Here is a 14,914-nt window from a genome sequence, read left to right as displayed (position 1 = left end):
ATCAACCAATCTGGGTTTATGAAATTTGATTCAACGGTTAAAATTATTATAACTTTTAAAGTGAGTTTATATTTTTAGTTGTTTGATCAAATTTCGAATGTCAAGATTAGTTGATGGGGAGGATTTGATGAAAGAGATCCGAAAAGGATCCTTTCCGTAGTTTTTTTATTACAAGCTAATATTCTATTTTAGTCTATGCTAGGGGGAGAGTTTGAACACAATGAGTTAAAGAGAAAGATTTCAATTATCAGGGTAGCAAGTATTATAGGGTTGTGATTTTGCTACTTCAGTTGTTGAAATTCGAAACTATACTTCAGGAAATGCGTGAGATTGTTTCTCAATAAAACACTGATAATTGTAAGTATTTCTTCGTTTATTATAAAATGTTGTATTCATAATCCAACTGTTTCTTGAAAAAGCATTTGTAATACCCTTTTATGAGCTAAAAATACTTCTAAATGTTTTTTTTAGATAACTCGTCATTTTATTGTTAAAGAGAGCTCGTCTATATGTTTGGTTTTACACAAACAAGTTAGAATCACTATTTGACTATTAAAACTCATCTTTTAACCCCTACAAAAGCAATTCCAAACAAACATTAATTTTTTATTTTTCAACATATTTTTGTGTCAATAATACATATAAAAGATTGACATTTTTTATGTGTAAAACACTATACACGCGTAATTTATTAAGAGTAGTGTTATTAAAATACTCATTTTTAGCTCCTACACAACTTTACTAATTTTTGTTATTGATATTATTCAGTTTATTCGATCTAACAGTAGAAAATTAAGAAAAATATGTATTATATAAAAATGAATATATAGATAGCACCATTTTTTTTTTTTTTTTTTTTAATCCAAGCGAATATTAGGAGTTGAACCAGAAACTTCGAGTGCATGGCCGTACTGCGATAGGCTTAATAAACTTTTAGCGTTCTGCAGATATAAAAAGGCGGGAGAAACCTGGAAGCAGAGAGTCGTTGAACTGAGCGCACACGCAGAGTCGCCGGAAAAGATACAAAAATGGAGGATTCCGGGCGATCCTTTGCCAAATATCAACATACAAGGACATGCTAGACCAGGTACACTCTATCTCCTCATCCTCCATTTCCGATCTCATCCAACGCTTCATCTCCCCCAATTTTCCCCTTTTTAGTACAATCGTCATCGATCGAAAAAGAAACTTCTTGCTTGTGAAATTAGGTGAACGAAGAAATCGAGGCGAATATTCAGATTACGCGGGAGATGAGTCAGAGATCGTCAAATGCTCCGATGTCGAACGCGCTCTGGCCGCCAAAGAATCCGACCTCACCAAGACGCTCTACTTCTCGCAATCTGAACTCACCGGACTCCTCACCGTCGCCAGTAAGTTCTCCGATTACCTCACTTGCTTTCCGTTATCGCATCGTGCTTAGATTTTCAGAAGGACATTGACAATGGTAACGCTAACGAACTACACGCTCTTATGTTGGAAAAACAGTTCCTCGAAAATGAAATTCGTTTATTAGAAGAGAAGAACAATGGTTTGAAGAACTCAATGCTGGCAATTGTTGAAAGAATTCGCTCGGCCAATCGTCGGAATGTGTACGAGACGCCATAAGGGTCCAATATCTCTCGAAGATATTAATAGTTGCAACTCTGGTACAAATACCCTGCCTTTATTTGCAGAATAATCTCCTTAGTGTGAAATGTGAGCAATTCTCGTGTCAATAGTTAGTAGTGTTTAGGGTTTAGGGTTTAGGAAGTTATCTAATCCAATCGTATTGCTCTTTTTGTTTAATTTAGTGAGACGTCCAATCCAATCGTATGCACCGAAGTCCTTAATATCATCCTGCCACTAACATTATCATGCACTTTCCTTAGGTTAAGATGTCAAAAGATAAAGAAAATAGGGATGGAAGTGTAACAGGTTTTTTAGACATAAGTACTCTTGCTCGTTGATAAACGAGATGTGTGAAAACCTCATACTATATGTTTTGAACTAAACTTGGATGATGTATTTAACAATGCTGATCAAATACACACTTGAAACTGCAAGTATGTTGTGAAAATCGTGTGATTCTCTTATAAAAATAACTGGTTGCGTGGGGCCATGCCAAGTTTTACCATTTATAACCCATGTCAGGATTCAGTTCTTGTATGAAGTATATTTCGACTTGTGAAAAATTCTCACTTCAATTCAGCTTGTTGTGATACAGCAGTAGACTTTCAATTACGCCACTCGTTATAGCATAATAGCTGTTGCCCCTTGAATGGACTGAGATAAAATAGCACTTCTTTCTAAGTAGCTAATTTAATTTCTGGATAGTAAGGTATTCACTGTAACTATTGTAGTCGGATCATAGTGGACCGTTCTAGTAATGCTTCGCTAACTTTGTGGTTTGCTACAAACTGTTGGTATGCAGCTTTACAAGTAGATACACAGCGAGGAAGTCGGGAGAACAAGAAGTTAGTGAAGGATATCGATAATATGAAAACCTCATTGCCTTCAAGTTTCGACTATAGCGATAGATATGCCAGTGGTAACACTGGTAAGCCTTTTACATGATCTAAATGAGTGACATAATTGATTTGACTGTCATCTTAGATTTCGGAATGGTGATGTGTAAGTCATAGCTAGTGAAGTCCCTCGACAATCATTTGGATTTTCTTACAAGATTAACAATTTTCACCTCCCCCTGTATAAAAAGTATATGAATATTGAAGTAGTAACGCTTGTCGCGCGTTTGTTTTCCTTAGATCGGAAACCGGCATGCTACTCCGTCTTAGTAAGTATGAAGAATAAGATAAGATGCATCGATGCGTCGTGATCTTTCGTACATGTAACAGTATATACAAATGAACAGATAACCATATGCAATATTTGCTGTGATACCTACATCATCTTCAATCCGTTTTAGCGGCTTACAGTGACTTGGAATTCATAATTTGTAACCCCACGCATCAATTTACAGTTTCGAACCAGGTGCAAGATCGTGGACTGGACAGGAAGTTGAAGGTACGTGTACCCTCTGTTTCTAGCCAAACAAACTGCGCCCTCCGAATCCAATTAAACAGGTAGGCCTAATTTGAACTGCTGAAATCTCCTTTCTTCATGAATAGTTTCTGGCATCATTCTTTTGCAGTCATGCATGCAGCATGTGTTATTTTGAATGTAGTTGGCTTGGATTCTTGTCAAACTAAGATTTTCTCTTCTCACATGTCACTAATTCACCGCGTTGTAATCATTCATTAGACAAGCAGCGCACCTTTAAAACACGTAAAAAGCATTTAGTGAACGATAACACCACTGTAACTAAAACTTGGTTGCACAATCGAGGGAATCTCTTGCAAAAAAGTTTTATAATTAAATTTCATCTCCCTTGAAGAATCATATTTTCCTCATCTCTCATCCAATTCACATACTTAAGAAACATTTTCCTCACCTCTCTGATACATCATAATATTGATATCCCAATCAAATCACACAAAACATATTACGTGTTTGAACTTTTTTATGTGATAGTGAGTTATTCGTTCGAAATACCGCTACACTGATGTGCCCAGTATACGTATCCCAAACCATATAAAACTCCACCATACACTACCATGGCGGTATTCAAATCCAACTAGATGGGGGTCCAGCTTTCATGTATTTATCTAGTTTTTCTCATATCTGGTTGGTAAGCTAGAAAAAGCATAGGGAATTATAAATTGGAAATTGCTCCGAAGCTCTCATATCAAAAACAGAAGTAGAGTCGTAGAGAGGTGATAGCTATAGCCTATTGATATATTTCTTCGACGGAACAAAAATGTGGTTCAAATCAAAACCTCTAAATAAAAGCTTTGAGTTTGTCTTCCATGTCACGGACAGTGACCATGTTCCTCTGGTGAATATCACGTGCGCCCTGGGCCCCGACCGTACCATACAGCTATGTCGTTTTTGTATTCTGATGATATTGGTACTTATTATTGTTGTTGTGGTTCAACTCTTCTGTATTGTCAATTGTGCTGGCCACACAACTTATAAAGCTCCACCGGACCTCTGATGATTGGAAAGCAGAAAAGAAAAGAGAAGCTGGGTCCTTTGTCAAATTGCCAAGTAGAGTTTGGTTCACAAATTCATCCATGTTTTAGTTTAGTATGTCAGTAAGTGCTTAAGTTGTCAATTAGGAACTTATAATTGAGGTTATTTATGGTACTTAACACTAAGTTAGGTCCCCTTAGAACCAAGTAGCTTCTAGTGCGCATGCAAATGTCACTCGTCAAAATAATGACCTGAAAATTTTATGCACTAGTCAAATTATTATATCTGTTATATGAAATGATTCTTTACATATAAAAAGTGAAGTATCTTTCGTTTGAGATGCTATATTTTCTAATTTCAATTATATCATCGCCTAAGTATCTTTCTTCCTATCTCTTTCATCACTAGAGAGGATGTCTCACTTATTGCACTCAAGATTTTGCCCTCCTTTCGGAGAGAGACTTGCATGGACAAGTTTACGTCGTATGACATTCCAATTCAATAATATGTTACAGTGTGTAAGTTTCTCTCCACATAGCAATGTATTGTTAGACTAAAATGCTACAATAACGACAAAACCCATTTCATATAAATCGCGCTCCAGCATTTTGCAATATATATTTCTTGCCATCGACACTCTACATATGTATGTATAGGTGATCGTAGTTCCTAGTTGCCCTAGTGCATCCTTCTATTTCTAGGTTGGACACTTGGCATGCCCAGAGATTAGGGCCCCAAGAACCAAGGTGCATGACCATTGACTACTGACCAGTGAGGTAATAGAGCGATTAATCCTCCATTCACTAATCCCTCGATGATCCTTCATGTTTGGTCTCTTTCTGGGGCCCCGTTTTGAGCCTGCTGGCTGGAACCCACACTATCTTCTTCTCCCTATAAGAAACCATCCTCCTCCCTCCTCCTTAATTCTCATGCAACTCCAACCGTATATTCAAAAATAGTTCACACAGGGGAGTGAAAATATTGAAAGAAGCAGGGAACTAGTTCAAATAGTTGTGCGGAAAATAGAGAGATGGAGATGAAGAGTGGTAATCCTGTTGAAGCCTCGAAAAGAAGGTTTTCGGGTAAAAGATTTTGCGGGTTTCTTAAAGAAGGAAGAGGAAGGTTCTACGTTTTCAGAAGATGTATTGTTATGCTTCTTTGTTGGCATGATTAGGAATTTAGGATAAAGTGCTTCGTGTATTAATCGAGCTATTCGCCTCCAAAAATCGCTTCTTTTTTTTTTTCCTTTCATTTTTCAACGTCAATATTAGGTATTATGTGTTTCGTAATTAACCATTTGAGGGAAGGTCTTCGAGCAATGAAATGTTGCTTCTTTGTGATCTAAAGGTCCTGGGTTCAAGTCGTAAAAACAACATCTATTGTAGAGCAAGGATAAGACTACATACAAAAGACATTCTCCTTCTAATCTTCGTAAAGCGGATAATCATGTTGACTTGGGATCGCTCTTTATGTATGTAGTAATGAACTATCTGTACTGACTTTTATTTTCTCTGCTGATATGAACTCGTAGTTATGGGTGATTTTGTTATACTATTTATGTTTTGCATCATCAATTGAACTAACTCGATACAGTCAATGCTGCATTTCATCCCTGTGGAATATCATCCATGCCAATTAAACTTAGTACGTTAAAGGTTTTTTAGTTTACGAAATAATTTATTTTAAACTACATGTAAGTCATTAGCCTTGTGCATGTATTGTCGGGACACCACCATGCACTCGTGCAAGCGACCTTGTTTCGGTCAAAAAACGGCCAGAAAAGATTGTGACAGTTCATCTTCCGATCAGGACACGAGGTTCATATTTGATCTATGTGGGTCTGGTCACACGCTGGGAGGGCCTCTCAATCTGGAGAAGGACGTACCTACACCTCGATACGCCACTGTAATGTCATTGGTAGCATTTAGCCATTTATACATTGTACTGCATGATTGGTCCCGACACCATATTGGAGGGGCAACGGTGTAGGCAAATCTCTTTCCTTAATATATACTAACATACAGGCACACACAAAGTGTGTGAGAAATTTTTTTTTTTTTGTTTTGAAATAGAAGGAGAGAATAAGAGAGCGATAGAGAATGTGGGAGTGAAGTTTTTATTTTTTTATTTTATTTATTTATCATTATTAATTTTTAATTATATATATGTTAGGATTAGAGAGAGAGGAGAGAGAGAGAGAGAGAGAGAGAGAGAGAGGAGAGAGAGAGAGAGAGAGGAAACATACTTGCATTTAAAGGTGTGGCCATCGGATAGATTCCGAAACTTTAAAACTCAACCAAAATGCCTAGAAATAGAGTTCGAAATTAGGGTGGCCAACTCAATAGGCTTGGGTTGAAATTCTTCACACTCAATTGTCACCCAAGAAAAAAGGCAAACCAACACATCCAAACCATTGTTAGGCGGTTTGGGTTGGGCAGGTTCTATGGATTAGCATTAATTGGTTTCTTTTTATTTCTAATATGAGTTTGAGTGACAAATAGATCAATATTTACGTTATTAGCCTAAATCATGTGAACTTGGTGTTGTAGAATTACTACATGTTACTTAATATATAAATTTCACTATTCAAATAAAGTATTAATAATTTAAAAGTTACTAAATATATATATCGATTCAATATACATGTATATTTAACAATTACAATCATTCGGGTGTGTCAGTTCCAATCGGGTTAATAATATTTCAACCTAACCACCAGTAGGTGACTTAGTGGTTGGAGACGAATTCAGACTTCTATTTCACACTGACACGTTTTAGGTTCGATTTTTGATGTGGGTGAATAGCACAATGATGACCAGAAGTAGACTGAAATGTATATGTGAGTCTTCACGATCCCTAACTCAATCCACCTATAAAATGAGTGGTCCCATTTATCCAAAAATAAGTTTCTAATATTTAGAACTCAACCCAACTCAACTAATTTTGGTTAGATTGGTCGGTAGACCCACTCAAACGCCCACCCGACCACAGACCATGGACTAGGGCATATAATGAAAACAAAACTTTTTCTGAGAAATATAATTGAAAACAACAAACTATAAGGGTATATAATTGCAAAAAAAACCAGTCAATTACATAGTTCATAGGGCGCTACCTTCTGGGCCTGAGTTTTTGCTTTCCCGTGGAATTTGCTGATACAGTAAGATTCCCACGCTTTGTCCTATCCAAGGTAACATTACCACCCTCTCCTCCTTCCTCCTCCTTCTGTTCGTATATTTCACAGACCTTTACATATATGCCATGTATGTATTATATATATGGGTTCAGTACAATCTAGGGTTTTTCGCGCACCCACACTCAAAATTTACTGTATAGCATAGAAAGTTCAAATCTTGAAGTATCTCTGCTACTAACTGAACCTTTAGGCTCACTTGGTTTTCCTTTTTATAATACAATTAAAGAAATTTTTCAAATTTGATACAGTAAATTATGCAAGATGTGAAATTTAATTTAGTTAAATGGAAAAATAGATGAAATTTTTTAACTTTTTTGGGAATTTTTTAAGGATTGATTGCGGTTGGAAGTGCCCATGTAAGCTGTGAAAACAACTTTGCTCAGAATCACTTTCAATGGGTCCCTTAACAATTGGGGAGGCTGAGAAAGTTCAAATCTTGAAGTATCTCTGCTACTAACTGAACCCTTAGGCTCACTTGGTTTTCCTTTTTATAATACAATTAAAGAAAATTTTCAAATTTGATACAGTTAATTATGCAAGATGTGAAATTTAATCTAGTTAAATGGAAAAATAGATGAAATTTTTCAACTTTTTAGGGAATTTTTGAAGGATTGATTGTGGTTGAAAGTGCCCATGTAAGCTGTGAAAACAACTTAGCTCAGAATCACTTTCAATGGGTCCTTTAACAAATGGGGAGGCTGAGAAAAGTCTTGACAAACCAAACAATCAAGCTCAATGTCAGGGTTCTCATGGGAGATGTGGAAATTCATGTTCTCACGGAACCAAATCTAGACCGTGCCGTGAGGAAAATTGTGGGGAAGGAGATGTAGGAGTGTCCGGAAAAGATGCACCAGCTGACATTTTAAATGTAAGTGGTTCTGGCACTTCGATTTATGACTCACATTTAAGAATGTAGTTTCTTGAACCAGTTTCCGTGCGTTATATTGCATGTAATATTGTTTTTAGAGAATAGAGGTTCAAGTTTATTGTTTTGTAGAAAAAGGCGGCACAGCAAAAGGAAATGACATTAGAAGACATGTATAACCAAGACCTCGACGACGAGGATGATGATAGTGATTGGGATCCCTTCCAACAGCCTTTAGAAGTAATGAAGTGGTTCTGTACCAATTGTACAATGCTCAACCTTGGTGATGTTGACCATTGCGAAGTATGTTCAGCCCTCCTTAAGTTCGTTAGTACTATTCTGCCTTTGATATATCATCTTTTTGTATTGCAAGGAGGCGTAGTTGTTTAAGATGGTGCTATCATTACTGTGCAGGTATGTCAGGAACATAGAGAATCTGGTATCTTGAAGCAGGGGTGTTTTGCATCTGCCTTTGATTCTGGCCTCACTGAGACTGTGTCTGACACTAGAGAAAGACACAAAGGTAAGTACATGATTGGATATTGAGTTTATTTGAAATTGTTGGTGTGGCAGTGTTTGAAAAATTCTCACGAGAATAAACTGTATGAGATTTTTCATTGCCTTGTTGCCTATCTTATTTTGGTGGCTAATGTTATTGTTTGGGATGAATCCTGATTATTTTGCCTCTTAAGTTTGAATATCGTTTCCAGATATAGTAGCAAATTTTCATCATTTTGACCTACAAGTATATTTGTTTGCAGGTGGGTCGTTTAGTATGATATGTTCTATGGCCCTTCATGTGTTTCAGTATCAATCTAAGTTTGTGTCTGTTGTGACTCGGTGCATTGCATATTCAAATGCGGTGGCATAGTATGTTTGCAATATCTTAATATAAAAGAGCTAATATCAAGCTATATTAGCAGCCAGTAGTTTTCTTTTTTCTCCAATTGGATACTGATGTTGCCATTCCAGTTCTTCCTTGCTTTGGTTGCCGTGTGTTGTATGTCACTCTTGGAAACGTGGTGCATTTCCTTTCAAATAGACTGATGTTGAGTTTTGGTAGACTGCCAAATTTGTATCAATATGTCGTTAATAGTGTTGTTTTGTTTTTTACTTGTATTTTCTGGTAAATGCAGGCTCACAAGATTCATCGTCAAATAGTTCCACAGTTGTAGGATTCGATGAGAGAATGTTGCTACATTCAGAAGTATGGTGTTGCTGTAGTACATGTCTTCCTTATATTCTTTTAGTTTTCTCATTTATTGTTCTATTTTTGTCTGTATGTTGTGTTTAGATGCAAATATGTGTTCTTTCTTCATTACATAGAACTTAAGTGGAGATCTACAAAGCAGTTTTCCGAGAACTTTCATGTCAATTCTTGCCTTAAAACCCAAACTGCAGTAAATTTGATGTACTATAAATTTTCTAAGTCATTTATTATGCATATGTTTTGTGACATTAATGTGGTAAGTTGGAAACTGCTCACTTCTGTTTTTGTAATACTTTTATTTTTTCTTTTCTGGTGGTTGTTATGCTAGAGCAGGTTCAATTGAAGTCACATCCTCACCCAGAAAGACCAGATCGTATTCGAGCCATTTCTGCTAGCCTTGCTACAGCCGGTATTTACCTTCACTGAAGTTCTTTTTGCATGTCAATTGTTACTATTGAGGTCTTTTACTCTGGTGTGCTGTTAGTACTTTGTCTAGTAATCGCTGTTGGCATTATTTTATTTTAGACTGATATGCAAATGGGAAAATTCATCCTATGCAGGAATATTTCCAGGAAGGTGCCATCCAATTCCTGCTAGAGAAATTACACGCGAAGAACTTCAGATGGTAAGTAACCATTCATCAAACAATCTGACCAGTAACTGTTTTGTGCATGTGCACGACTAAGGAAATTGGATCTTTGTAAGTTGAGTTCTGATTTTGGGAGTTTACGGGATTTGTGGTTCATTTCATAACAAACCTTCTTCTGCACTGTCAAGATGCTAACGACGAACAGATTTTGTGTGGCTTGTCTTTTAAAAGGAAAAAAATGGCCATTATAATTTTTATTGTCTTCCTTGGCCTCTGATTTTTGTTTGTTGTCTCTATTTTTGTGAAATAAAGGTCCATTCTATGGAGCATATTGAAACAGTTGACCATACAGGCCATATGTATTCAAGGTATGTTTATTTGCGCATTTCTCTCTGTCTGCATTTGTAATAGTATGATTTATCGATGTTGTCTTTTAATTGATAAATTATTTATGGTTGGCAGTTATTTCACTCCTGACACGTATGCCAATGAACATTCAGCACGTGCTGCTAGACTTGCAGCAGGCTTATGTGCTGATCTTGCTAAAGCAATTGTTTCTGGACGTGCCAAAAATGGTTTTGCCCTTGTATATAACCTTTTACTCTTATTTCGGCTGTTTCAGAATTATCGATGTAATGAGAACTCTTTGAAAATCTCATTCTTATTAAAGTTACGCACCATTACTGAATGACTCAGGTTAGGCCTCCTGGTCATCATGCTGGTGTAACACAGGCAATGGGGTTTTGCCTCCACAATAATGCAGCAGTTGCTGCATTAGCAGCTCAGGTTTCCGGGGCTAAGAAAGTGCTAATTGTTGATTGGGTAAGGTCAATACCCTAATGAAGTTATCTCATTACAGTGTTTCGTTAGCTTCTTATATATAGATGAATATTCAAACCTGAAATAGTAGTCAATGAAACCTGCAGGATGTTCATCATGGGAATGGCACACAAGAAATATTTGATCAGAACAAATCGGTGAGCAATGTAGTACTTAAAACTGTTACTGGAATAGGTCCCATCTGTTTGCGTTGTGTGGTTATTTAGATTTTAGTGCTGATAAGTTGATCCCATTCTCTAGGTCTTGTATATATCCTTACATAGACATGAAGGAGGGCAGTTTTATCCTGGTACTGGAGCTGCTGACGAGGTGCTAAATTGATTGCACTTGGTTTTTGTTTTCCTTTTCAGTTTTGTATTATTTTATTATGTTTTTTACTGTAACTAATGAATATAAGTGATGACTACTTCAGGTTGGAACCATGGGGGCTGAAGGATACTGTGTGAATGTTCCATGGAGTCGTGCTGGAGTTGGCGACAACGATTACATATATGCATTTCAGCATGTTGTGCTTCCTATAGGTTGTTATTTCCTAACCAAGGAACTTGTGCGATAACAGTAAACTTTATTATTGAACTATTCTGTCCTTTTTGTGACAAATATATTGTGCGGGTTGCTCTTTAAGTATACACAACTGCGATGTTTTGAATTTGATTTCTAAACCGAATTATATCCATTAATGATTTCTAAACCGAATTATCTTTTTACAGCTTCTGAGTTTGCTCCTGATTTCACCATCATATCAGCAGGATTTGATGCAGCAAGGGGTGATCCACTGGGATGCTGTGATGTAAGGACTTAAGTCATTTCATTGCAGACAAGCACATTGCTGGACTTGTATTCTCTTAGTGTGTTTTACGTTTTAATGATTTTTTGTCGTTGTAGGTTACTCCTGCCGGCTATGAAAAGATGACACACATGTTGTCTGACTTATCTGGAGGAAAGATGCTTGTTATTCTTGAGGGCGGGTTTGTGACTCGTTCTTTTGTTTTTGGTTTTCTCGTAGTGGATCACACCTTGCTACAGATATGATTCTAACTTAATTGGATAATGTTGCTTTTTACAGTTACAATCTCCGTTCAATATCGTCTTCTGCTACTGCAGTAATTAAGGTAACCATTTCGCACAACTCCACGCAAAGACCGAAATACATTTCTATCTGGATATGTGAAATATGTTTCTGATTTATCTCTCTGTGAGATAGGTATTGCTGGGTGAAAGTCCAGGATGTGAATTGGACACGCCTTTACCTTCCAGATCTGGCCTACAAACCGTTCTGGAGGTCCTTGAAATTCAGAAGAAATACTGGCCTGCTCTCGGATCCAGCCTTATGAAACTGCAGTCACAATTGAAAATGTACTCTGTTCAAAACAAAAGTGAGGAACTCTCTCCCTCTTTCCTTTCACTGTGTGGAGTTAATTTAGCAGGGGGGGGTAAAAGAATTCACATTCCTTTCTATCCCTGCAGAAAAGCAAATTAAGAAGAGCCGGCGGGCTGTGGCGCCATTGTTTTGGAAATGGGGAAGGAAAGCTCTATTGTATCATCTTTTAAACGGGCATCTCCATGTAACACAAAAGGGTTGGTGATCGACTCTGCTGATCGTGTCCACATATGCTTCCTCGTGTAGTTTGATGCATTTTTGTGAACAGGTAGCTCGGGAATGATATGTTGATATCGCTTCCTTTTGTTTTTTCAACAAGCAATGATGATGATGTTTTAATCATACATTATCAGAACTTATGAATTTCAATTCGGGTACAGATCTCTCCTTCTCTCTATCTGATAAATCTATTCCGGCAAGACCCCCCCCCCCCCCCCCCCCCCCCCGATAACAAATCTATATTTACAACGAGGAATGCAGATTCGGAATGTTTTTACAGAAAAAAAAAAAAACATGATTCGAATAGAAATTAGTGCTACAGAAATGTGGATATATATATCTCTGTGATTATTCTGCTCTCTTGCTCTGCCTTGTGCTCTACTATGTATTATTCTTCCCTTTCAAATCCACCTGAGACCTGAAAACCCTAATGAAAAAGAAGAAAATTATGGTTTTGTTATTGGTGCATTGTTGGATGTGCCATTGGGTAAGCAACTGGTACGACGTATGGAGGATGGGCGTGGGGATGGTGGCCCGGAGGAAGCATAACTGGAGTGCCCACCGCCGACGCCATATGTCCCGGAGGAGCAGAAACCGGGTGCCCCATCGGTGCTCCATACATTCCTAAACCTGCCATGTGTGGCTGAGGCCGGTGCTTGGCCGTCTGTGGTCCTCCTACTCTTATCGCGGTGCCTGCACTTGGTGCGTACGTGTTGGTCTGTTGGCCGGTGATTGGCGGCTGCTGGTGAGACGAGACGTCTCCGTTGTTGACGCTTGTAATGTCATGGATGCTTGATCTCCTCCTGTCTCTGTTCATGGAGTTCAAACGGATGAAGTATTTTTGTGCGTGGCTTGCCACTTGGGTTGGGGTTCTGGAAATGACAAAGTTTCTTGAAATGCTTCTCCAATCGCCCTTCCCAAACTTGTCAAGACCAAGTAGAAATAATCTGATGAAAAATAAAACCGGTTACAAATTTTTAATCGGAAACATAACTAAATGGCAGTAGACAGACGATAACAAGTTTTCTCCACATTAATTTGTTATTTATATAATGTCAAATAGTCTACACTTTTCTTATCCCCTCACATTGATTTCATCAATTTTGTCAGTTCTACAGTTTCCAAAAATCAAATGGTGGAAAGAGATTCATCGCTGCAACCCACATGGTTTTTCGTTCTTGAATCTGACTTGACCTAATTCTAAACTTACAGGCAAAGCTTTCTAAATTAATAAAAAAGGCTGCCTCCATTTCTAAATAAGAAAATTAAACGTATCTGGAATGTCACTGTGACGATATTGAAAATAGAGATTTAGATACGAGCAAAAGCAATAGGAAGAGTGTACCTATGCTCTTCTTCAGTCCACGGAATCCCTTTCTTCCTCTCTTGGTCCGCCCTCGACCCTCCCTTACCGCCATGGCCCGCGGAGTCATGACCTAAACCTGAAAACCCACCTCCGTGACCGCAGTTTAATCTCTTTTCTGAAGCCGAAGCACCGGAAGAAGAAGCACGATGACCACTGTCCTTACTAGACGATAGTGTATTAGCAGCTTCATCAGCTGCGTAGTTAGGCGGTGACACGCGCCCCGCCTCAATTGCACCCACATCGTCGACTAGCATTTGGTAGTGCTGCTTCAACTCTCCCATGCTCTTGCTTGGAACCAACTCAGCAATCTTTTCCCACATTTCTTTCGAGTTTTCATCGATCCAATGCATGGCAATTGCGTTCTCGAACTCTTTGTCTTCTTCTTTGTTCCAAACGCTAGAACTCGACATGGCTTTTTACGTTTGGAGAATTAGGGTTTTGAGAACTTGGGTTTGTTGAAGAAGCTAGCTCTTGGTGTAGCTAGAGAATGGGAAAATGGTGAAAATGGTGAGGAGTTGGATTCACTTTTCTTTCTGGTTAGTGGGGGTTTTAGAGAGAGAGAGAGAGAGAGAGAGAGAGGGTGCGTAGGATTAGAGGGGTAGGGAACAGAAGAGAGAAGGTGTGTGTAGGATAAGGAGAGAGGTTGTCAAGTTATCAGTCGAGAAAGGAGGACCACTTTAGAATTGAAGGGATGGGTTCTTTGTCATCTAGGAGAAGCTTGAGCAAAAAATCTCAATCTCTCTCTCTCTCACTGTTTTCTGAATCACTTACTGCCGGAGAGAGAGAGAGAGAGAGAGAGAATGGCAATCATGAAGGGGGTGAAACTGAGGAACTTTTGGAGGCCCATAGAAATTCTCAAACTACTAACATCACATGCAACCTCAGTTCTCAACTATAATCGAGTACATATAGCAACATGATCTGAATAATCCTGTTAAAGTTAAAGAAACCAATACCAGCGGCCTAGTTACTGTTCAAAACTTAGATATTATTTTATGTGATAATGTTAGGGAGATCTAATTTTGAAAACAAATTTTGTAAATGTACATGCATTTATTACTTAAATGTTGATTAACGTGCTTATTATATATGGGTAACACATCATTTGATTTTCAAATTTAATTTAAAATTTTGACCTACTTAGAATTACCATTTTTTATCAAAGAAAAGTCCTGCATGTACTCGTTAACTATTGCATACAACTAGATGCGAGAGACGCTTAACTATGTATATATTT

The 14,914-nt window shown here is 37.8% G+C and overlaps 2 protein-coding genes across 3 annotated transcripts; one reads left to right on the top strand and one right to left on the bottom strand.

The window, feature by feature from the left end:
- Window positions 1–7,043: 7,043 nt before the first annotated feature.
- On the top strand, window positions 7,044–12,471 carry LOC103938554 (histone deacetylase 15). Of its 2 annotated transcripts, none has more exons than XM_009348579.3 (18): window positions 7,044–7,201; window positions 7,817–8,075; window positions 8,205–8,375; window positions 8,487–8,595; window positions 9,209–9,279; window positions 9,616–9,691; window positions 9,843–9,907; window positions 10,184–10,239; window positions 10,334–10,457; window positions 10,568–10,693; window positions 10,798–10,848; window positions 10,952–11,020; window positions 11,124–11,232; window positions 11,422–11,501; window positions 11,597–11,679; window positions 11,778–11,823; window positions 11,916–12,087; window positions 12,179–12,471. In XM_009348579.3, exons 2-18 carry the CDS (start codon window positions 7,881–7,883, stop codon window positions 12,295–12,297), a joined length of 1,722 nt encoding a protein of 573 aa, XP_009346854.2. In that variant the 5' UTR covers window positions 7,044–7,201; window positions 7,817–7,880; the 3' UTR covers window positions 12,298–12,471. The 2 variants fall into 2 exon arrangements, with proteins under 2 accessions (XP_009346854.2, XP_018500757.2); XM_018645241.2 differs by having other exon boundaries at window positions 7,049–7,201; window positions 7,804–8,075.
- An 80-nt stretch (window positions 12,472–12,551) lies between these two features.
- On the bottom strand, window positions 12,552–14,438 carry LOC103938545 (transcription factor MYBS1). Its single transcript, XM_009348567.3, has 2 exons — window positions 13,657–14,438; window positions 12,552–13,258 (listed from the first exon to the last, which is right to left on the bottom strand). Exons 1-2 carry the CDS (start codon window positions 14,085–14,087, stop codon window positions 12,769–12,771), a joined length of 921 nt encoding a protein of 306 aa, XP_009346842.1. The 5' UTR covers window positions 14,088–14,438; the 3' UTR covers window positions 12,552–12,768.
- Window positions 14,439–14,914: the final 476 nt, after the last annotated feature.

Source organism: the organism of the source record quoted next, unplaced genomic scaffold (genome assembly GCF_019419815.1).
Source record: "Pyrus x bretschneideri cultivar Hongxiangsu unplaced genomic scaffold, Pyrus_bretschneideri_v1 Contig3, whole genome shotgun sequence".
NCBI lineage: Eukaryota > Viridiplantae > Streptophyta > Magnoliopsida > Rosales > Rosaceae > Pyrus > Pyrus x bretschneideri.
This window is presented reverse-complemented; position numbering and strand designations above follow the sequence as displayed.